Source organism: Patagioenas fasciata, chromosome 9, assembly GCF_037038585.1.
Source record: "Patagioenas fasciata isolate bPatFas1 chromosome 9, bPatFas1.hap1, whole genome shotgun sequence".
In the NCBI taxonomy this organism is placed as follows: Eukaryota; Metazoa; Chordata; class Aves; order Columbiformes; family Columbidae; genus Patagioenas; species Patagioenas fasciata.
In genome coordinates, this window is record NC_092528.1 from 10,672,266 (window position 1) to 10,697,568 (window position 25,303).

Sequence of the window (25,303 nt, forward strand, 5' to 3'; positions counted from 1 at the left end):
TATTGTAACTGCTATCAAGTAGACAGGCAGTGACACTTTTTCTTCCCAGGAGCTGGTGCCCTAGGACAGCTGCCTTGCTTCCAAATTGTAGGTCTTTACACATCTGTCACAGAAAAGAGAATCAGTCTCTTTCTCATGCTCCAGAGATGATTAGGTAGCTTTTACAGCTCACCCACACATTCTAGAAAGAAAGTTTAATATACCTTTCTCTCAATCTTGCAGCATACTTACTGAAAGAATGCGACAGTTCCCATACTTCCCATTTAATTCTCCTGAGATTATTCTAGCACTCAGTGCAAGTAGTAGAGCCTGGAACAGTTTACTGCTCTAAAAACCAGCTCAGATTTGAACTGTTAATAGCTTTGAAGGTCAGAACTGGCAGCAGAAGCATCCAAAACATTTGAAATGTCAGCAGCCTAAGCTATTACAGTGGAAGGCAATAGATTCTGCACCAGCATGACCTTTTGCACTGCTTTGGACTGTTATCATACAGATATATATACACGATATTTTAATTAAAAGCTAACCCACAGGTACTCTCATTCCTGGACAACAAGACCTCTATGAAGCCAAAAAGGATGGAAAAGGGTTTTGTTACAAAAACACTGATACATCCAACATCAGCTGGTGTTACTGGTGATCAAATTTAGTATTCACCTCTGCAATTAGTGTTTCCAAAGTCAAATATTATTTTACCATTTTGGATTTTTTATTTTTTAAGTTAAAAATGACAGTATCAAAAATATGATAGTTTTGTAAGTAAAATCAGCTGAATCATTAGAAAAAATCAGTATCTAGCACCTGGGTCAAAACAGACACCAAATATAGCCTGATATATTGACACACTTGTGAGATTTTATGGTTTCCAATGCTGATCCCTCACTGTTACCCAAAAGAACACAGTGCAAAAGTGAATGATGGAAATGCTGAACTCAAGTAGAATCATAGCGACTTCAACATCAAAAAAATGAAGCTAAATCATTTTAGGTGGAAACTAAATGTTTTGGTTTGGGGTGGTGCTTTTTGGTTTGTTGTTGTTTGGTTGGTTTTGTTTGTTTGTTTAGCTTTAAATAAACAACCTACTGATTTGTTAGCTGAAACAAAAAGGTAACTTCAAGTTTCAGCTAGTGGTTTATTTGTCTATATGAATCTCTAGTGTAGGGAATACCAATTCCTCTTTTTTTTTAGATGTCTCGCTCAACCTAATTACTGCATCAACCCCAAAGACGTTGAACAATGAATAACACACAGACAGAAGTGTGCTGAATATGGTGCCTCCCAATTCATCGGCATCCCCTGAGCCTAAAATTGAACTCTAGTTGAGCAACACAGTAACAACAGCTGGCCAAACAAGTCCTGACAACTGTGAATTATGTTTTACATTCAAATGAACATGAAATAATATAGAATATACAAGTTGTACATTTTCACTTTAGAAGTAGAACTGTAATTTGACCTTAGACGTTTAGTTCACAACTACAGGTTCACATCCTCATTTTATTTCAAGAGTCAAGGATCCTGGTGAAAAAATTGCCATTTTAAGGCCAACACCATAACGCTAGTATTCTATTTCATTTACAGCCTTAATCACAAGCTAGTTGAGATTAGGATCAAGAACAGTACATGAAATGTGGTCAACAACCATTCCTACCTGGCAGTTATCAAAATGAACAGCCACTACAATATTTCCATTATAAAGCTTATCTTGGAAGCTCTCCGGGATAACAGGTTCCTGTTCTGGTGGGTAGGTGTGCTTTAACCAGTCCATCCAGGAGAGACCCACAAGCGACTGAATCTTTTCCTCACTGATTTTCCGCATTTTAGCTCGGAAGTCCTTCACTTCGGGATCTTGTAATGCATCAAACTCATGGAGACCTGAAAGAATTCAAGCAAGCAAAAGGATACACACCTCTACATACTGTTCATCTATTTACCAGCCCACTCAAACCTTTATTATCTTTAAGTTAAGGTTACATAAGTGGTTTTCTTCAGACATCCCACCCAAACTGGGTGCTCAAAAGTGGGTTGAGTTCTATGTTGCCCTGTACATGAGTGGACTTCCAAAGTTACCTACACAATTCCCATGCAACTCAGCATGAGAGTTTAGTTTAAACAGCAAGAACTAATGTCTCTCTTAGGTACTATTAAATGGAAAAGCCAACTCCACCCAGAGCTCAAGAGAGTTTGGAAAGTTTTAAGCCTCTCCTCACAAGAGCAAATGCAAAGAAAGCACAGCAACTGGGGGAAGAAGTGTTTGCAAGCTTTTTTTTTTTAATCCCACAGAAACATAATATACTTTTAAAATTTTGTTTAGAAGTCAAAAAAAGAAGGCTACTGTAACTGGATACATTTATTCTTGAATTTTCCTTCTTCCATTCAAGTCAAAATAACAACACTAAAATTTTAACCAATCCAAGACCAGTAACATTTCTTTTCCAAAATATGTAAGGAGAGAATACACAGTGGAGAGTCCGTATAACCGGACTCGGTACTTGAGGAAGTACAGGGCCTGCAAGAGTTCCTTTCTTCTCTCCTGAACTTTGAAGGACACTGTCCAAATTACACAAAGCACTGAACACCTCTTGAGAACAAAACACTAAGTTTAGAAGCTTAGACAGGAACACATTTTTTCCACTGCTAAGATGCAGAATAGGGGCTGCGTAAGGAAGGACCTCATACAGCTATAATACGGAAAATATTTAATCAAAGAATGTGAATCTCTCAGAACCTGTCAGATATGTCTGAATGGTTAAACTGGCTAACTGTTTCCATTGTCAGTTTTAACAAATAGGCAGACAGAAATCTAAACAAAACCTGCAGTCTTATAAAAGAGCTAACAATGGTTCATTGTTTCAAAACAAGAGGTATGACCTCACGCAACCCTGTCAATCTTGATTGTATAACCAAGCAGAGTCGATTTAAAAGCTGAAAATTCTGAAATAACATCAAGAACAAGTTACTATGAAACCTTTAAAAATAGCTGTTCATTGTTTGCTGAAAATCAGTGCCACAATTGAGAGCAAAAACAAGAATCATATTGTTGACCAACTCAGAACCCATGTATAACAAAACCACAATAATTTCTAGTTCCTCTGTGTCTGTTAGGCTATTTATGACAACACTTTTCAGGGATTATGCTTTCCTTTACTTAGTAATAATATTATAAATTTTTCCCACATCTAGTAAGATAAAATTTGCTCTTGATTGATGGAGTAATATAATACACTGCTGAAATATAATACAGAAAGTGGCTTTCAACAACTTTCAAATGCTTCATCTTGAGTATTTATTTTTTTTAGGCTACGTGACTATTATAATAGTTTAAGAAAGGGAAATTCTGTCAGGGAAATACTTAGTTTTTGATATTTTTTATTTTTCCACTGTTACCTGCTCAGTTAGACCCTCAAAAAACATAGTTTAGCCTCATTTTTCAAAAAAGTTAAACATAATTACCTTTGCCTATAAGGACACCTATTTTGGAATCCAACTTTTCTCCTGGATCACAATTCCTTGTCACTAGTTTAAGGACAGGAAGAAAGGGTCTAACATCACAAAGTCTCCGTGTTTCATCTTCTAATTCTTCATGTACAGCAGTCTGATTCACACAGGAGAACATGTAAGAATCAATCTCCATGAGGAGATGAAAGAGTGGATAGGAATGTGCCTGCTTCCATAACAGCTGCAAAGAAAACAAATAAACAAACTAAACAGGAAAGCACGACCATAACTTATGGCACTGAAAGTAACATTAATTTCCATTTATATTCCAGAAAGAACATAAGAGTAACATATCTGGTAACCTGGTTCATTTTCATCCCTATACGTTGTTATATATTTACTTTGTCTTGTTTGTAGTCTCTATCTTGAGGTTATCTTTAAACAGAAGTTGTGTGCTTAAATAGGCCAGGGGTAAAAAAACCCACAAGGACAGGTATTACGAGGTGATGAGAGAAGAGCATCACTAACCCTCATCCTGGCGCTTATCCTGGGATTGACCCAATATCGTCCTATTTGCGGTCAAGTTGCAGGACCATGGCTGTCACTACAGTAACAAAGCACTTGCTCATTCTGCAGGCAGATGTTCTTGACACCAACCGGCACACTGTCACTCTCCTCCACTCATTCCTGTAGCTTCCTATCAAAATTCTTCTCCCTCAAGACACATCTATACTTTCTTTTTCCACTGATTATTGTGATATATAGGCACCAAGTTCCACTATGGAAACAACTCCTGAATAAAAAATTCAGAGTTTTCTGGAAAATTCTGTTGCAATACACTATTAACATAGAGCTATCAGAACAATCTCTCCTGAAGTGTAACCATGATCAAGAACTAATTTCTCTGAACCTTGCCATCTGCCCAGAAACGTTCCAAATCTTCAAACACACTCACATCTTTATTAATCAATTTGCTTTGCCTGTGCCTTCAGTAAGTTATTGTTATGCCTGCTGAAATTCATTAATAGATTTACAAAAAGGTACATAAAAATCAGACACAGTACTAATTAACTTTTAAGTTAATTGACCATTTGGTATTACCTGTTTAATATGAGATATGGTGGCATCTCGAGGGACATCCAGGTTGATGTAGATTCCAGTGGGCAACAGGAAGTCCACAGATATTGAGCCATCAGCACCAATCTGTGAATCCACTGCCCAGATGTCAAGGCTGTCTGTCACGGCAGGAGGCATTATGGAACCTCAATAAAATCATAACCACATGGCCTTGGGGAGGGAAAAAAAAGAAAATTCAGTATACTTAACCTACTATAATTAGACACACATTTTAAAGCCTTTGGAAAGTTTACATAAGCCTGCTTGTACAGCTCAGCTTGCAAGTCTGAGGTCTCAAATGCCAGTATTGCAAACACATAAGCATAGTTTTAGTCATTAATTCCATTTAGTATAAAAAAAGCACTTGTCTGGTAAAGCACTACTGTTAAGATGTTTAAATCATTAAAACAAAGTAACAGGAGAAAAAACTAGCTAATTAAAGGTTGGTTAAAAAGAAAGGTAGAAATTCATTTTTGATTTTTCTAAAACTATTTACCTGCATAAAACACAATCAAAGTAAACCTCTTGGACAGAGCATGGCAATATTTAATATGAAAACACATGATCCATTTCATAATTTGTTTTTGCAAATTTCCTATTAGTTGTCCACAAATGCAGCCAGAGTAACATATTCAACTTGGAAGTCTATACTAATAGTAGGAAAATCAACTTCAGCTCTATTAGAAAGTGACTTTTCCCCTAAATACATTTATCTCAATTTGCTTTCACCCTCCAAAAAAGATAATCTCGTAGGAATTCAACCCACCGTGTAAACCACATCCACTGCAAGGTAGGGAAAACACTTGGTGTGATCTGCTTCAGCTCACTACACTGGCTTTCTGATTACTTGTCCTCGTATTTCAAGACTTTTATTTACTCTTAATGCTACCAACTGGTTTTTCTGACCTTCCAGGTCCTGTGTTTTGATTACCACTTTCAAAAGACACATTTGCCCTTCAATCACTATTCACTGAAGTATTTGTCTTCCTCTTCATCCAGGCGATACTCTTCAGCTGACAAAGGGATGGGACGTGTTGTAAAACACTAATGTAATATACTACTCTGACAAAGACAAGTTACTCCCACACCTTTCTAATTCTTGTTGGACATCACAAAATGTGGGAAATCACCATTCGTAAAAAAATAAGCCAGAATGTGCAACTCCACTACAGCTTTCCACTACTTTTATCACTCCTTCCCTCCTCTTCTCGATCCATTCCCTGCTCTGAAATCAGGCCTGTTCTGCCTAACTGAAGGTATTTCCCATATTACAGCACCAGTAAAAAAAGCAGAAGGCAACCAATCCACATAGCTGCTGTTCTTTATACATCACAGAGCAGGTTCAAACAAGCTCATCAGCAAATGAAAACAAAAAAATTAGCACAACAGTCTCCCGAGATGCAGTCACTACTGCTGACTACATTGCAAAAAGTCTGACACATATTTTCCACCTTGTTAAGACATTAGGCAAAATCCATTATCAAAAGGTAACCCTTTCTACAGGTGCTACAAGTATAGAGGTATACCTAGATACAGTACAGATTGCTTAAATTGGTCATGCCAATGACCAATCCATAATTATCACACTGTGCAAACTTTCCAAATGCATATGCATTTATTAATACAGTTTTTTAATCCCGAAGCACTTAATTACTATTTTCCACCAAAACAAGCAACCAGGAAAACTTGTTATAATGCACTATAATTAAACCCACCACAAAACTCCAGGATACCAACTGCAACACAATGAAAGTGCCCCCCCCACACCCCCCAGCTTTCTTTCTTTACAAATCAGCTTAGTTTGGGAAAAGTCACACCACCAGCCACTAAATCCAAACTTTACAATACGCAGGAATTAGCACTTCATTTATAGCAAGTTAAAGTTGTTTGATACTCCTATTTTACAGAAATTCAACCTTTAAAATTGGTAGGCTTTTAAATCAAACAATCCATTGTCATATGCATCATTGCCCCTAACTGACAACAGAAACGCAAAAGTCAGACTTCAGAAAGTCTCTTTGTAATCCCTTGCTTGACACAGGCAGCTTACAATGAAATAAATGAGCAAGCAAGCATAGGGGAAAGCTGAATCTGCCTACTATGGATAAAAGAATATGTCAGCAGCACAAAAATCAACTACTACATAAGTCTGATTTCTTATTGACAAACAAACTATTAATATTTTGTACATATTAATAAAGGGCTGTTCAGTGCTAACTTTTACTGATCATAATTGTTAAACAAATAGTACCATTTAAAGAACTATTGTAAAATATTCAGTCCATCTCTGCCTCAGTACTGGTGTCTACCCCTCCAGTTACCATAAATATATAAAATTGCTCATCTGATGTTTGGAAAACTTCAGGAGATTAAAATCTCCAGCAGAGAAAGAGCATTGGCGAGGAAGAACTGAAATCTCCTAGAGCTTACCAGTGATCAGTGGAATAGCAAGTCCAAACCCCACATGGAGCCCAGCTAAACACTCAAAGCAGGTATTTGGTAGCACAGCTACGCTACTATTAGCTTGCCAGTTCAAAGCTGCCTTAGATATGAGACAACACACTTAGGTCTCACCTCTAACTGCCATGTAAATACAATAAATAATGAGACCCAAGTCATCTCAAAACCTTTCCATCCAGCCTTAGCAAACTTGTGAGGACCTACACAAGCACGAGTGCTGCCAATACATCTTGTTACCAAACTAAATTTGTGGATCATTTAGTATATTGCTTGTACTAGATAAAAATAAAGTAGAATTTTCATTAAAGGCAAATAAAAATCCTCTAACTTTCAAAAAGCATAAATACATAAGGAAAAATACTTTTCCCCAATGGAAGCAACCCTTAGGGAGCTCCTACCATCTTCATTATCGAATAATAGCTTATCAGCATCGGGTCCTCATTCCCCCAAAAAATCTGCTACACTGCACCAGATGAATCAACACAAAAAGAACTGGAGGTCAGGGTGTAGACCTGGTGACAAAAACAAACAAGGTGTGAAAATATTTTATCATAATTACCAGATCTTTACAAATCCATCCATTCATGCATCAGTGGATGTGGAAAGTTTAGCACAGTGTGTAATCTCTTAAATTGTCTAAAGGAAAAAAATAAAGTATAACCCTATCACGCAACACAGACTACACTATTACAATAACACAGCATCTACCAAAAAAATCTAGAGAAAATGTGATGTTTCTCATTACCAATCAGTATATCTTTAACAAGCTACTATTTAAACAGGATATTCTTTCTTTTCCTCCATCCATCTACTTCTACCTGTAAAATCGTGGCTGAAATTTTGTTGTAACTGACAATAGTAGTCACATAAAAATCATTTGAATTATGTAAAACTAATGATTATTCCTACTTGGACACAGACAGACTATATTTTCAGTTATTTTCCGTGGGCATCACAGTAAAATAAAGTGGTATCACTTTAATAGATACAGCAGCAAGGAAAACATTAATCTGTTCTATATAGTTATTTTGTTCAAAATTCCTATTTTAATTCAGCATAAGATCTTCTCTATTTTCATTCTCTTTCGGGTGTTTGTCCACAAGATGTGCAATTATTGAAACCACTTTAGTGCATCAACAAGTTTAAAATGATCAAAGCAGCAACACTTCAAAATGCTGCTACATACCAATAACCTAGACACCACAGACTTATTATGTTCTCATAAGATGCTTTTTTATAATCACAGACTTTCAACACAGGCATTAGAATATTTTAAAATTCCACTTCCATTTTCAATTAAAAAAGGACAAGCACTCATCACGCCAATCTGAGCACGCTAGGAAGCTATTCTTGCTTTCAGGCTCTTACTTAATATTTCCTTCCTCAAGACACCAGGTTAGTGTCTTATACAGCCAGCACCCAGCTTCCACCAATAGCTGACATCACAGGGGTCAAGAAAGAACGGGTATTTATACTGAGAATAACACTGACTGCCAACATAAGACGGCTGTGAGAATGAGTCATGGGCTAAACTGTAAAATGTGTGGTGGCACTAGTGACTAACAATATCACATCTAGTAACTGAAACAAAGGCAGAAAGCCATCTGGATTGGGAGCAATAACACCAGAGACCTTTTAAACAACTTCCAGCTAAACGAAAAAAACAACAATCAAAATAATAATAAAAAGTTATTTCAGGCTGTTAACCTCATTGCTATTCTTGCCTACTGTCAGGTTAAAAACAACCCCTCGTACAAAAGAAGGAAGTCATTAAAGCAGTACTTAAACTTCGCTACTCGAGTATCTAATCAATGATTATTTGAATTTAATAGCAACAAAGCCCAATATTAAATGATTTTCTGAGTCACAGGTACATAGTATTGATAGACAGCATTCCAACCTTCCCATGTAAGGTGTAAATTCTCTCTGAACTTTGATTGATGCATTTCAGATTTGTATGTATGCATATATATACACACATACACACATACACACTCTCAATCTCAGAACCACTCAATTTGTATTTTAATACACCAGCAGTTCTGAAAAAGCTGTTTAGACTAATGGAAAGAAATGGAACACAGATTAGTAGAACATCTGCAGAATGAGGAAAAGAGAAAGAAAATTTAACACTCATCTTTGCATTTAAAGTACACAGACAAGAAGCCATACAAGATTTCTCAAACCAAGACAACTGCTTGCAATTTTTCTATCTATGAATCTGTACCTCTGGCATGTCACACCAAGCATTAGGACTCAAGTGGAACAAGTACCACTGCAAGCTGTCGACACGCAGGTTGGAAACCTCCATAATAGCTTTTCCATTGGACAGTGCAAACACAGCTGTGCGAGGCAGCGTCAGGCTCGGGGACAGCCAGCAGGGAGCCTGCATCCCTATTTCTGCCCCCCTGCTCGAGGCTGCCCCGTCCTGCTCCCCTGCCCACACCTGCTTCAGCTCACCTCGAGTCTCCCCACCAACCATTCCACCTTATCATCCAGCTGGAATCAATGAGTAATTTTCTTTCACATTGTCTACTTGAATCAAATCACAGAAGGATCTACAGAGTGCCAGAGCCGCTGAAAGAAGAACGAAAGCAGGATCTTCCCTTTTCATCAGCAGCAAGTCTCCAGATCGTGCCATAACCTCACAATGCAGTTTACAACTGGCTAAAACTGATGGAAGATCATCCTGCCCTTTCTGTCAGCAAGATGAGAGCACTGATCCAACTGAGAGTTTTGGTATTTCTCTGAAGTCAGCTTTCAGTGAGAACAGCTTTCTAAGCAGGCACACTGCATGAACACAGAGAGAAGGTGGTAGTAACCCTTGGCCAGGAACAGGGCAGGACCATCCCTTCTGACAGCAGCCCAGATTTTGAGCAACTTAGGCAACACATGAAGTAACACTTTCATTTGCTTTCAACAGGGAGAAAGAATTCCCAAATAAAAGACAATTAACATTCTAAATGCCTGAAGCAAAATACCTTCACACTAACACAGTTCCAGCTAGGTAAAAGGGGAGGAACGAATCTAGTGAACTATACAGTAAGTTATACAGATTTCCATCACTGATGTCTTCCATAAACATTCACTTGTCTTGACACTGCTACACCAACAGACCAGACCATTTCACCACAGAAGCGATGTAAGCTATTTTTGTCTTCATTATGGATTCCTGCAGAGGGTGAGAATTTCCTCTGTGAAATTGATATGAAAGTTACAGAATTTAATTTTCTGTCTTTCCTCTGTTTTGTAACCTTGATCACAAGATAATCAGACATTTTAAGCAGCAGAGACCAGCTACAGACTACAATTCCTGAACAGCTATTGACAACAGCTGTGTTCCCAGACACAGGATTCTTAGTTGTTGCTCTTGTTTTGTTGTGGGGTTGGGGGCGTGTGTTTTATTTTTTTTTGAAGGACTTAGCACTTCTAGACAGACAGAAGAATTTGCTGTAGTGCTAACAGCCTATTCCAGAAGCCCAGACTTTGTAGCTTCTACCCCACCCTGACAAAAGAATATCTCATCATCTAACCAAAGAGACCACTAGGAAAGTGAAAAACAAACCAATAAAACCCAAACAAAAACACACACACAAAATTAAACAAACAAAAAAACCCAGGGGGCTATCATAAGCAGGCTGTTTCTTTACTGTTTCCTAAAAGGGTTTCAGGAAAGATGACAGTCAGAAGTAAACTACGTTTGTTTTTCTGTGAATTGCAGCCCACCTTTTTTTTTCCCCGCCTCTGACCAAAACATGGAACCAGAACCACACGTGCCTGGGCTATTCAGTGCAGGTAAAAAGCAGTCTGCAAAAACAACATAGGCAACACCTCCATCAAGTGTCAATCACCACCAGAGCCACCGGAACATTATATGATATCAATTAACAAAACCCAGGCATTCAGAACATCCCCGAGAATTATAAGACCTATCTTTTAGACTAGAGACCAGTAGGATTCCAGAAGTTGTGGTTACAAGTTGGGGTTGTGTTCCCTTACTCAGCCATCCACTCAGAACCTAATCCCGTTTCGCTGAGAAGGCAGGCAAGACCAGTTTGTGGCAAACTCAATTTCACCGTGACTACTTCAAGAGAAGAGAACACTGAGATCCCAGGATCACCCAGCTGCAAAGGCTTCACACCACTGCTGTAAGACTTGGTGGACTCAGTTCTACCTGTGTTGAGTAGTTAACTTGCTCATGTAAAGGAATTAAATTCAGGAAGTGCAAATACCTGACATAAAACAGTGCTGACCAAGAAGGTATGATGGAAAAAGCAAAGCATGAGAGGGAACAAGAACATGCTCAGAGAGAGTGAGCCTGTCTAGAGGCACTACAAAAAATTAGACCTGGAGTAACAATGCAATGAAGTTTCATTTTAAAATAGTTTATCATATCAGCAAAAGACTTACCCATTAAAAAGTACTCACAAATCCACATGGATTGCTATGAACATCCAACATTAATCTGTGCCAGGTGAGTTCTTCTAAACCAACATTTTGAAGAATCCACCAATTATGAAATTTCACATTCTGTCATTAAGCCAGAAAATCTCCTTTATTTGTGAACTCACCCTAACACTCATACTTTGAGGTGTATTTTTTGGTTATTAAAAGAATACCACTGCAAAATCCAATGCAACATTCAATCTATTATCCTGAAGCATAATAAAAAAAGAATATTAATAAAAGACAACAAGCTGCAAGGAAGCTGGTAAATATAAATACCCACACGACACAGCGCTAGAGGAAAATTCTTACGCCCCATTATCCCTCACCGCATTTATTCTCCTGGGCTGCCTCGTAGCACCAAGAAAATATAGTCTTCAGACAGTTATTTAGAATAAATACCATACATCTGAAATGATGTCACCTACCCTTGAGGTGTGGTCACAGTTCTCTCAGGATGAAATAAGTATGCTATCCCAAACAGATACAAAAGAGAGCGGGGGGAGGAGTGGGAGAAGAAATCACTTGTGTATTAAAAAGTCAGTTTCCTTAAGAAATAAATTTATTTTACACCACCTCTTTCAAACAAGTGTGCATTTTAAGCGCACATAAGTACCTACAGTTCTTCACGTTCAACATAAACCTGGATTTATTTTTGGTTTTGGTAAAAAACATGAATATTTACATAAAGGGTAAATATCAGAAGCTAGCTTAATTATGCAAAAACTAAGAGCACTCTGCTTATTAATGTATTTGTTTTATATAATAAGACATCACAACTGTTAAGCACCACATTCACAGCACCACTGTGATCAATACAGCTTTTTATCTGCTGCTTGCCCCGTCATATGGCAGTCAAGGGGCTAAAAAAACCCCAAAAGTCTCGCAGCAGTGAAAGCAGTTGAAAAGGGCCACCCTATCCAGCCAGACACACAAGAACAGTGTTTAAACAATATCTTACTGTCCAGAAGAGACTAGATGACAATCTGACCACAGTAATTTTCTAGCAAACAGCAGCAGCATATCACGTCGTCTAAGTAGGAGAAACACTAAGTACTTACACAACACGATCATTGTAATAGTTTTTCTAACTACGTAAACATCTAGTTATAAAAACATGAGCAAGCTATAAAGGAAATATTTGAGAACAAATAAAGGAAAAGAATCTAGCAGCAAAGATGGAAAAGGAGTCAGAATATGCAGGAAGGTTTATATCCTATAAAACTTAGAATTCTGATTTCTTTGAGGGCTCTGAAGTCAAATATAAACATTAGATCAGTGTGCCAGTTCACGGCTCTATAAAACTACATCCTCTTTTGTTCCTAAAATTGTAACAAATTCCCAGCTGCCATTGCAGCCTATGAGTTGCAGGCCCAAGGCGATGGTTCTGCAGGCAATGCACTGGCAGCAGTTTCAGAGCACTGCGTGGGACTCCAGCCTGCTGACTGACTTCCACAAGGGTGGGGTGAAAACACTGTAGTTACGTTCCAGTAGTAGCCACAGGGATTAAATCAGGTGTAACATGGAAGTGCAACCTAGTTTTGCTTAAAGGTTTCATGTGACAGAAGGTGGCACCTATGCTAACCAACGCACATACTACTAAGAACTGTATTTTCCATTCAATAGACCTCACAGCTCACACAGGATCACTAATGACTCTTTTTTTCATACCATGCCACTGAAATTCCTGTTTTGCCCCAAAGCGTGAATCTATTCAAGGTTCTGGCATTCTACAGCTGCACAGGTGAATTTCAGTCTCAAAATCTTTACAAACTTAGAAGGAAATACAAACAATATGATTATAAATACAAATGCCTACATCAGAAAAGCTAAGATTTTTCCGCTAGCTACAATAGCAAAGACTTAAAGAATTCAAGATATCTACAGTGTGGCCTGGGAAGTTATTTTTAAAGATCACGTGGTACTATAAATATTTCCCAGCAGGTTGGTTCAACTGCCAGACGAACTGGCCCTATGGAATGGAAAATTAAGTGTCCATTTAGTCAGGATTCCTCTAGAAATCAGAATAAAAATATCACCATTTCATTTTCTAAAAATATCCACGTATAGAAAACATTAAAGGCCTTATTTAAATAGCATTCCCTCACAGACTCATACCAAGAGCGGTGTTTCAGCTATTCGAGTCTACATTCTCTCATTCTCTTCATGAAGTATATCTAGTTTTCCACAAAGAGAATTTAAATAGGTTTTTTTTTTCCCCATCGTCCCTGATTACTTTATCTGTTCACCTTCTGCAACTTTATTCCTTTGCTGTACCTATAGGAATACGCATTAAGTTTTAAAAACTGAAGCTAGGATTTTAAAACCACAATGAATGGAGTTTCTACTTTGATATTAATGCCTCTAAAAGTGGCCCAGTTTTCAAAAAATGCTGAGCACCTGAATTTGCAATTGACTTCTACATGACTTAGAAATATGTAAAAAAAAAAAAAATGCCCACATGTTAACTTGTTTCAAGTTAAAATTAAATTTAATTTTACGCAACCTGATTCGAGCAGACAGGTTAGATTACCTCTGGTGGTCCCCTCTTATGAAAATTATTCTATGATTCAATTAAAGTGTAATTTTAAAACTACATGTGAGATTGTTGTCTTCAGAAACTTACTCCTCCAAAACAAGTCTATAGGTAGAGAGTATCGCTATTAAATTGGTATTCCAGACTAAGAACACTTATCAGAACTGTTTTGACTAATGAGGAGAAAAGGAAATTCTTATTCCTCCTTACTTTATACTCAGGCAACTAAATACAGTTCCTGCTCCCTCCAAAGATTATTCACAACAAAATAAATGAATAAAACTTAAGTCTCAGGCAAGTCAAGACTTCAGACACCTCACAGGCAGCACATCTTTCCTAATGAACACAAAATATAAAAGTAACATCACAGTTTGTCACAGCTAGTTCATGACTATCCTTTGCTCTATCTTGAAATCACTAGATAGATACATGAAATATAGATACATGAATAAGGAGTTTCAGGTCGTCTTTTTGTGTTGTACAGTTAAAGTAACTTGCAGGGAGAAGAAAAACTTTCACATTTAAATGCTACTGTCTGAAATTGGCTGTAAAAGTATTTGATCACTGGATCACACTGAAGCTGGTGCCACTGTAAGAAAACATCCCCTTTACCTCATGGGAATTCAGTTCTGCAAGGTTGAGATGAGAGGGAATATAAAGAAATGAAAGAAAACAGTGGATTTGAAAAGTATTGTCATATAAATAACAGTTAATTTGACACCTGGAGCAACACAGTCAGGGAGGCAAGAAGAAAAGCTTAAATGAAGCCAAAAGCCCAGTCAAATAATTCAGTATTGTGTGTCAATTGGGTAATACATTCACCTTTAGGAAAATCTGTAAACAGCTCTCTTAAAGACTCTTAGTAAGTTTTAAATAGCAGCAGGCAGAGTGGGACCAGCATGGAGAGCAATCCATTCTGCATAGCATGCTCCAGGAGAGTAAGACAAGACTAGAGATTTGGCAGAAGATTAGACCTGAAGTTAGAAGTTACTTCACAATCTCAATAATTTGCTTTTGATAATCCAGATCACTGTAGATATTTTATGTACTAGGGGAAGGTTAGCATGAAATATTAGGATATGCTGAATTCTGTTATTAAAAAAAATATTCTACTAAACATTAAAAAGATGGGATGCTCACATGGATATTAAAAACATGTATACAATAAAATAAAAATCAAGCTTACCAAAAAAGGTGAATGGAGATGGCACAAGGGAAGAAAGGACTGGACAGTCAGACTGAAGAGGAAAGCAGGAGAAAGTTTTAACACAGGTGAGTCAGACAGTTCCTTAGGAAGCTTACTCTCACAAATAACTCCTTGTGCCAGTGAAGTGGAGATGTAAACAGAAGCAAGATGAGTAGCAGAGGTAAAGGGACGGTTTCTTCCAGCCCCAGGGCTGGCTTGCTACTCTACAGTTCTTAAGCTCGTCTTAAAAATTGTAGATAAAACCAGAGCCTAAAGGTCTGGCTTTATACCAACCCAAGCTATTATTCAACAGATTACATAATGCATGTGTCATGAATCAGAAAAGACGCATTAAAAACTTGGGAGTTGGGATTTGATTGATTTATTGTAGTAAATAAACTTTAAGTACCCCATTCCCTCATTGCTATACAAGAATCATACAAAAAGTCTTAATAGTCTAACAACAAAACTAGGAAGTAGTAAATCAATACTAATTCTGCTCTCTGGTGTTTTCTAGCCTGCTCTACCATACAGAGTAATTAATTGTTCCACTGTAAACAGGGAGGAAAGGAGGAGTAAACATTCCACTTGCAAGACATTGAATATTAACCGTTTATATATTAAAATCTCTTTTCAAATTGTACAAATGGACCTAGACCATCAAATTTCACCAGCAGACAACTGTTCCCTTCAGCTATTAAAATGTCACATCTCTAAATCATGAGCTAGATTACTTTCTACCATAAAGAGTTAAGATCAGAAGCTAAGGTTTTCCTAAATATAGATACCTCTTCACACAGGGACTAAAAGATTCACTTTTCAATTATTTCTGGTATTTCAATCAAAACCTTTAGGAGAGAGGGTTATTCTTCAGCAGACAGATTGTATGCATCTAGACAGAGGTAAAAAAGTGAACTAATTAAAAACAGTAGAGAATTAATTAGGAGTGAAGTTTTCTCCTAAACAGAAGACACATAGACCAAAACACAGAGCTATCACATAATGAAACTGTGCTTAAGTCTCATATACAGAGATGCCATGGATATTAAAAGTTAGAAAGATGCTCTTTAAGGCAAAAAAAAAAAAAAAAAAATACATGCTTCACCAGGCTTGACATTCTCACCAATGGGTGAGTTTCTTACACTGAGCAATCTAGTCTAGATTTCTGATCTGCACCAACATGTGCAGTTAGTTTTCTTCCAACACCAGTTTGTCACCCACTACACAGATCCAGAGGTGGCTGTTCACAGCTGTTTGTTATACGAACAGGACTGTTCAATGCTGAACAACTATTGAAAGAAATCCAACAATTCCAGTCTAACGTAAATATTTAGATGTATTGTATCCAACTTTTCATGACACTTACTTATGAAGACAATTTGAAATATAACGCCATTTGGTAGAATAGAAAAATCCTAAAAATTGCACACAATCAAGACTTTGGTCATGAAGTTAAGAGTAATAAAGCCAAAAGTAGTTCTGGCCATTCAACACAAAGACCAAAAAATAACTAAGTTTATCTAAAAATCAGAGTAAGTTAGGTTGGAAGGGACGCCTGGGAGTCATCTGGTCCCAAGACTGATTCCGACATTGACGTTAAAGCACGTTGCTTAGGGGTTTGTACAGATAATTTTGAAATTCTCCATGGGTGGAAACTATACAGCCAGTTCATTGGTTTGGAAAGCTTAGTTTCAAAATTATTACCAATCTGTCTCAGTAACTTGATTACTGGAGTCAAGAATTAACTTGTCAAAATAAGTGTGTAAGCAGCAAACAGGTATTATTTTATCTGGACATTGTGACAGGTCCCTGTATTTCTACTGTGTTGTCTATTAACAGTAAGTTAGTAAGAGATCAATCACTTCATCCAGCACAGCTTCCACAAACCTCAAGTCAGAATTCAAGTATCAGGTGCTGTAAAAACATTTTGCAAGCATGTTTACTGGCCACTTGACATATGCCCTAGATCAGGAACTGATACAAATTTACATATGCTGACTTAAAGCTGTAGCATTTGTTTCAAGTACTTACAGAAAGGGAACTAACACACACAATAGTCTCTCTAAATACATGTTCTGCAATTATTTGTTTCCTGCCTTTAAAAGAAAAAGAAAAAAAAAAAATCATCAATCCATGTGTTACTCCACCAGTTAAACACACTTGGGAAAAAAATACCAAGTCGGAAAAGTTTAGCTTGTCTGACTAGGTTTCACAGACATTTTTTTAGTTTAATTAAGATACCATGTACACATCCCTTTTTGAAGATGCAGGGAAGCAGGTAAGAGTCATTTCCTCTTGGTAATAAAGCAGTATGTCAAAATACATTTCTTGTAAACTAAAACCATTTTTCACCTAATTTCAGTTCTTATGGCCAGATTTTTTTCATTCCTAACTATGTATTGAAGTGTATTTTCAATGACTCCAGTGGAATTACATTCACACATTGCATAGCATGAGTACAATCCGCATCAGACAGAAAATTACACAGATTTTTCCCAGTTTCTAACCTCTATAAGAATATGTTTAAACATCTTACAATCTGATGCAAACAAGGTTACAGAAAAATTACAACATTTCCCATCTGAATCAAGTGAAGCACAAGAAATGAAGAATTATACTGTGCCAGTATATAAATATTTAGGTATCTAGTACCAACTGATGCAACCCACAGTCCTCAACCTAGGTAGCTAAGTTGCTTATATCATAAATGAGACACACATCTCAGCCTAGGACTCACAAAAGTTAGACATTAGCTACCATGCAGAAAACACGTATTTGAGACCAGCTGAAGACTTTTGCTAGTTTGATGGACGATAGAACTGCAATACAAGACAAATATTATAATACTGACAACAAAAATATCAAAGTCATACAGAAAGTGCCAGGAGTGGAAAGTTAGGCCAAAAACCCAAAGACATTTTCAAATTCGCTGGAAGATACAGGCAGGCTTTAACTTTTAACAGCAAACTGGGGGCTATATGTAATTATATCTACACTAAGCCACTTCCTGCTCAAAACCATACCCAGAATACACAGGAGATGAGAAAAATCTGAAGCATCTAAATTTCATAAGACACAATTGCTTCCAAGATGGGAGATATCTCAATAAGAGTCCAGAAGAGTGGCCATTACCAGCCAATCAACTGAAATGAGTATGAAACCACTCGTATTTTTTATTGCAACTACAAGGTTAAATACAATAATAGCCTGATAAGCAAGAAAAACAAAACAAAACATACCACATCGTAAAATACTTACTCCACAGAACCTGTTCCTGTTTCACTCTAACTGTGTAGTGAAGATACTTTCATTAAATACCATTTTCTTATTATTACCCTTGTTTTCTTATAAAGTTCCACCAGATGACCTAAATGAGACCTAAAAAAAAGCAAAACAAAGGAGAAAACAAATGAGAAAATCAGAAATTTATAGTTGGTTTAATAGCTCCATAAACTTTTTGTGTGGGAATATCTGATCACAGACTTTAATTCTTGTCAAATACTACAGTACCATATTCACATTACACAATCCAATACTTAAATGAATGTCAAATCCTCAAATGTCAGGTTAACAGAAAAAGGAAAAATATATGTAGAATACGTCATTTATTTTAACAACACAGGTATCATAATAACAAATTACATAGTCAAAAACATTTTTTAGCTGCTACATGTATTTTTAAATTTTTGTACACTCAGCTTGGATCAGATCAACAGATGTCCATTGTAAGTTAAGACAAAAAAAGGGACAGTGGCTTCACTCTCCTAACCATATCTTCTCATTTACACTTGGCTGTAAGCTGATTTTGTTGCTTGTTGTTTTGTTTGGGTTTGTCTGGTGGTGTTTTTTTTTTTTTTAAAGACTGTAATGTCATCTGTAGTTCTATCATGGAGAATTTGAGTTGATGATACAAGTGACCCCATCATCCTATTCATCTTTCAACTTGTGAAACAGCAGGAGAAAGGTTCAGGTCTCTTCTTGCCAACATCCTGCAGATGTACAGGACAAAATATCTCCACAGAGCAAACACATCATCTCCTTTCAGCTCTACCTTGCAAAACAGGCTCTCAGCAAAGTGAAATAGAGAAAACCAAAAAACCCCAAAAACCATAAAATTAAACCCCCTTGAGAACAAAGCAGTGCTATCAGTTTGTACTGATATTATCTACAGGTTTGTAGGCCAAGCCACAAAACACAAGCATGTAACTACGCTCCTCCTGCCATAAACAATTATTTTCCTACAGCACACTAGGTAGTCCACACTTGTAGGAACTCAATGCAGTGCAGAGATCAGAACAAGAGCTGTTACTCCATCACCCACACAGAGCAGAACCTCTCTAGAGATCAGCATGTTGAGCACAGTGAAGCAACTTAAGAGTTCTTCAGTGGCTTTGAGAGAAAAATAGTTGCTGCCCCATCTGCTTAAGTCTGAAAAAACAAGTTACTGTTCTGTGCACAACCTTTTGAAAACAGCCTTGTGGTGCATAAAGGTACGAACTTGTCCAGGAATCTCTCATGATTAAAACCTGTGAGCCTACAGCAGGCAACAGCCAAAATGGAAGGCAGCCATACACGATTTAGAAATTGTAAGGACAAAGGAAGCATGAATCTCTTATAACCGATGCTAAAGTACCAGTTTGGCATTAATGTTTTATAGCCATGTCAATACCTGTGTTTATGGAGTCAGAAATATCAGAAACAAAAGCCAGGGGCCAGAAGGCAGGAGCTTGGGAGAGGCTGTGAAATGCATCATACTGTAGATACAAGATATTCATTACTTCCAGAACTTCCACCTGAGGAAGCAATCTTTCATGATCTGTGGCCTCTCAAAAGGGGGAAAACAATCTGCACCTGAAGTACCATACCCTGGGGCAGAAGCAGGTTGTTATTTTAACTAAAAACTGGATATCTCAACTTTCTCAAGGTATCTGCCAACTAGTCAGGTGATGACAAATCAGATGGTGGGAGCCTAACACACCGTTCCAAATTCACAGGAAACCTATCAGCACCAACATAGCCAAGAACAGCGTTTTGAAATTGCACATACGCCACTGCTGGTGTATATGATATAAATTTATCCTAACAACTGCCACCATTTCCACAGAGGTTCACAAACTACAGAGAAGTCTCCCAAATGCAACATGGGAACCACAGGCAAAATGCACAGTACTAATTTTCTAGTATCAGCACTGATACCCTGGAAAAAACGGTGACATTATTTGTTCTCTACACCACACTCTCTACCCATATTATTAAGCTCATAAATGGGAACAAAGCATAATACAGATGTGTTGCCAGATTTGTTGACTAAGAGTGCCTTTGGGAAAAAAAACAAATAAACCAACCCACCAAAAAACCACAACAGCAAACAAGGCAGACACCAAAAAACGAAAAAATAAAAATGCACTTCGTAAAATAACCCAAGTACTAGAAGACAAAGCAGGCAGTCATATTAGTGCTGCAATTTCTGCCCCAAGAGTCCTATCTCATTCTTTCCTTTCTGTTCACACCACATAGCGCAAACTGTGACCTGGTACAGGAGATGGCTGCTTGGGTCCTATCATGCTTCAAATCATTCCTATCTCAGACAGAGTCAACTTCCTGCACTGTATTCACCTCTAAGGCACTGGTGAGGCAAGGAGAGCAAATGTTTCTTATGCCTTATTCAGATTTTGGTGAGAAATAAATGTGTATTAGCACACTAGTCCACACACTAGCATCCAATTTGAGGGTTAGGCACACACATAAATCCCTCCAAATATCTAGGGTCCACAAATTGTACACATTTAACAAGCCAGCACATTGTGAATGGCTCCTGTCACAGTTCCTATGTTCTCCACAGTCTCTTGCTTGCTAGACTTCTGCTCACTTCCCTACAGATCTGTTGTTTTTCCCCTTTGTTCTCACAGCAGTCTGCATCTCCAATGCAATTCAGACATGACACTGACAATAGGCTTCCTGTTGGTCCTCTGCAATCAACTGTACACAGTATAGCTAGGGGAATGGCTAGCTCTTCAGACTCTAACACATTTCTGATATATACAGACAAACTACTCATTACTATAAGCATTAGGAACAAATCCTTCATCACAGGATGACAGTGTGCAACTTTTCTAGCTAACCAATCTTTCTCATTTTTCAGAACAGCAGCACAGAGGTTACAGAGATGGTTATCAGTGTAACTGCAGATCAGGTCGTGGTCAACCTTTCATATGACAGTACACGTTCTACCTTCAATGCATGAGCGAAAAGTTTTCAAATGCTAGTAACTATATTACCTAACAGATGAAGGTACAAACTCTGCTGGCCTTCTAACTACTATAAACAGCTAGTGAGAACTCCAACAACATAAGAAACCTGCAAGCGTAATCTCTAGGAACAGACTAAAGATCACAAAGATTTGCAGCAACTGCCTCAAGCAGTGAACACAAGCTGGACTCCACAATGAGCACACATCTTTTCCGCACTGCATCTCTGTGGGAACATAGGAAAAATAGAACTGTCACCTGGATGTCACCAGCAGGACCTCCTTCATGGGTCTCTGCTGACCGTGAGCTCAGCCAAAAACACAATGCCAAACCACGTTGGGCACCTGCCCCTGGGTCCACACCTGCACCACTTCTACAGAAAATACCACCAGAGATCTCACAGAAATCCTATTTTGTTTCAGCTTGCAACTTCTACACAAGAAGTTGTATTCTGCAAAGTAACAATTTTTGTGAATCCTTTCGTTACGCCTTTACTACATAGATACTTCTCTTACGTGAATCATAACTGTTTTAGAAAAAACATTAGCAATCTCACCAATTCAGGAACTATGAAATTATGTGGTGGCTATCAGAATGCCTGTGACAGTACAGTACTTTCTACAGTTTTATAGCTGCCCTCTATATGTCTTTATGTTCGCAGAAACACTTACAAATGTATGACCAAAAAAAAAGGACCACAGTGGAAGAGGGAAAATGTAAATGACACTTTTGCCTAGAATTCCTGTGTGGCATCTGATATAGTTATATATAGGTATAGATATATATATAACAGAAACAATTATAAGCCAGGGAAGTAGGCTGCTCACAAAAGAGAGGGAAAAAAAAATCATAAGCAATGTAAGATGTCACATAGAAATTACTGGACTAATTGTGGCCCTACAGTCTTCTACTCTATAACAACTTCTAGACTCAGCAGACAGACTCCTCTGTGAATTCAGCCAGAGCACACAAAGAAACCATTTGTTACAGACGACACTCCGGGTTTGCTTTAGGATAAGGAACTGTGAGTGGGTTGAATGACATGATATAGCAGTTTATTGAGTATCTTTTTCTCTGCAAATAAATCTCCGACTCTGGAAGAATGCTCTGAGGAAGGCATCAGGACAAGTGCTGAGAGCACTAGCAGATGTTTTGGACAGCGATACATAGAGAAACATACAGCCAGGGTATTTTATAGCTTTTGGTTCATATCTTTAGCTATCTCAAAGCTGTCTCGTGCATTTCATGCTCTCAATAGCACTGAAGAATGGACAAGTGAATGTCAAGCTGAATTAGCTGCTGTAGCATCCACTTGGCAACAAAGAAACTCAACATTTCATCAACTCTGAGACAAGAGGATTAACTATCAGTAAATACACTAAATATCTCCAAATGAAAAAAATACTGAGAAATACAAAGAAACATTCTTTTCCCTTCTTCATCAGCCCTAAGTTTCAACAATAACAGGCACAAAATTCTTCAAGAACTTTCGCTATCAGTAATTAAGCCATTACAACCCAAGTTCAGGAATTGAAACAGTGAGAAAAAGAACCTGCAGCAGTGCAGGTCTGGCTAAATCACAACAACTTCCAACTTCCACATACCACACATCTTGGTGCAAATGTTGAAAATGCAAATTAAAGCCTGAATCTGAAAAAATTTCCTATATATTGCATAGCACTACACACAGACCAATCCAAACAGTAGAACTGTATAGAAGCATCATACTAATTATGCAGCACGCACAATCACTTCAGCAGCAGCACCAGTTTTGCCCTTCTAAAAGTGGCATTTATTTCTGCACTAATATCAAGAAACAAAATTTTTCATTCGTATGGGCAGCATACTGTTATACACACAGCATTGCTCTTCCTTGTGTTCTACTTTCACAGATGGTGGTGGTTGGTCAAAAACCAACAATAGCCCTTAAAAAAAAGCCTCAACCTTTTCTGAAATGTGACACGTTAAAATGCAGAAAACAATTGTTCTATGAAACCAGTCATCTCATACAAAATCTTTGTAATCAAAACAAAACACGCATATAGCTACAAGCTCTCACCACATAAAAATACACACAGAAAAAAAAATCCACCACACAAAAACAAACACCACACAAGCAGAGACAGAAACTGCAAAATATCAAACTCTAAGCCAAATTAATTACAAAAAGAGATCTATCAGTTTACAGGCTTTATTTTTCCTCTCTTAAAATGAAGAAAGACCACAAAGAATTTTCATGAATAACTAAAAAATGTGTGTCAGTGTTTAATTTAAATGGGTAACAGTTCAAAACATGATTTGAAGCTAAATACAGTTACATGTCTTCATTAAGAAGAACTCGATACCATAATTACATTTATCCAGTGGGTGATTCAGAGCGGGAGCTCTGTACTCAACAGCTATGAATCACCCTCCAGTGAAGCCATGTTCACTCTGCCCAGAGCAAACCCCTGTGAAATCCCCTTCAGTGCCCAACAGGCTTATTTACTTACACTCACACGAGCACATACTAATATGCTTTACAATAAATTGGGCTAGGGGAGGTTTAGATTGGATATTAGGAAAAAAATCTTCATGGAAAGGGCTGTTGGGCATTGGAACAGGCTGCCCGGGGCAGTGATGGAGTCACCATCCCTGGAGGGATTTAAAAGGTGTTTGGACGAGGTTCTCAGGGACATGGTTTAGTGCCAGAGTTGGGTTATGGTTGGACTTGATGATCCTGAGGGTCTCTTCCAATGGAAATGATTCTATGATTTTTTTTTTTTTTGCTTGGAACTGTAGGACAATACTAAAAAGATCTTGCAAGCTTTCATCAACTCTTGATTTTGAAAATACTGATTTCTAATAGGGTATCAGTTACTGACATTTTAAATTAAATTTGGGGAGGGGGAGAGGATCCCTCCTTCATAGTGATCTCTCCTGATGGTGTTCAGCATTAAATCACCCAGTAATCCTCCTACTCCCTGTAGTTTAGAAGTCAATATGATTGAAGTTGTGAGGCAAATTACAAACTTTTGTCTTTACAATACAGTCAATAAAAGAGCAAAAGGTTTAGGATTCTTACTGGCACTGGAAAATGAAGGACCTTCAACTAAAGGAGCAAAGGACAGATGGTTCCAGATGGCAAGGGATCACCTGCACAATTTAGGATCGACAAACAAAAGCCTTGTTTGTTTTTATTGTCCCACAATGATTCAACTGTTTTTCTTCTGCTCTGCCACCTTCAAAATAAATGCTCCTGGGCAAAACAGAAAGGAACACATCACTGATACTGAAGCTTAACAAACAAAAAATACTACAGTAGATTGCAATTTTTTCCACTCTCATTCTGCTAGGCAGCCAATCATTCTGTGATGTGAATATGCTGAAATCAACATTAGCAAAGTCTGTGTAAGTGGGAGACCCTACAAATGAGCTCAGTATTACACAGGGCTGGTTGCCAGTGCCAATAACTTATAACAACAGCTGCAGAATACCAAAACATCCTAGAAGAGATTCTGGGCTGGAGAATGTACTAGATCTGAGAGTATTCTCTAGTTCAAAAGCACAGAGTTCTAGGCTGTGTGTGACCATTTTATAAGAACAGCAGTGTTTTTATGATTTCAGATGACTCACGAACAAGTGCTTATGTTTGCTTTATATTGATGCACAAACACAGAGTCAAATGAGTAATGCTTTCCAGCTCATCTCCAGTTCCAATCCAGTTTAGGCCACAAGTGATTACCCCATTGGTTCAATAGCTCCAAAGCTGGTGACAAAAAGAGGAATAGTTCAGATTGAACACACTTAGCCAAGTGAAGATGTAAGTTCCCCCATCTCCTCCCAGAGCCCACAGACCACTTTTCCACAGCAGCTTTTCTAAATCTGGTTCAC

General features: G+C 37.8%; 1 protein-coding gene across 3 annotated transcripts in view; it reads right to left on the reverse strand.

Moving 5' to 3' along the window:
• The window catches only part of PIK3CB (phosphatidylinositol-4,5-bisphosphate 3-kinase catalytic subunit beta), a 91,156-nt gene that overhangs the window by 30,598 nt on the left and 35,255 nt on the right, over positions 1-25,303 (reverse strand). For all 3 annotated transcript variants that reach the window (XM_065845025.2, XM_065845026.2, XM_071812434.1), the window contains 4 exons: positions 18,441-18,560; positions 4,540-4,725; positions 3,454-3,679; positions 1,652-1,875 (listed from right to left, as the gene is read on the reverse strand). In XM_065845025.2, the coding sequence (XP_065701097.1) occupies positions 1,652-1,875; positions 3,454-3,679; positions 4,540-4,692 (603 nt within the window). In that variant the 5' untranslated portion in view covers positions 4,693-4,725; positions 18,441-18,560. The remainder of the gene's footprint in view (positions 1-1,651; positions 1,876-3,453; positions 3,680-4,539; positions 4,726-18,440; positions 18,561-25,303) is intronic.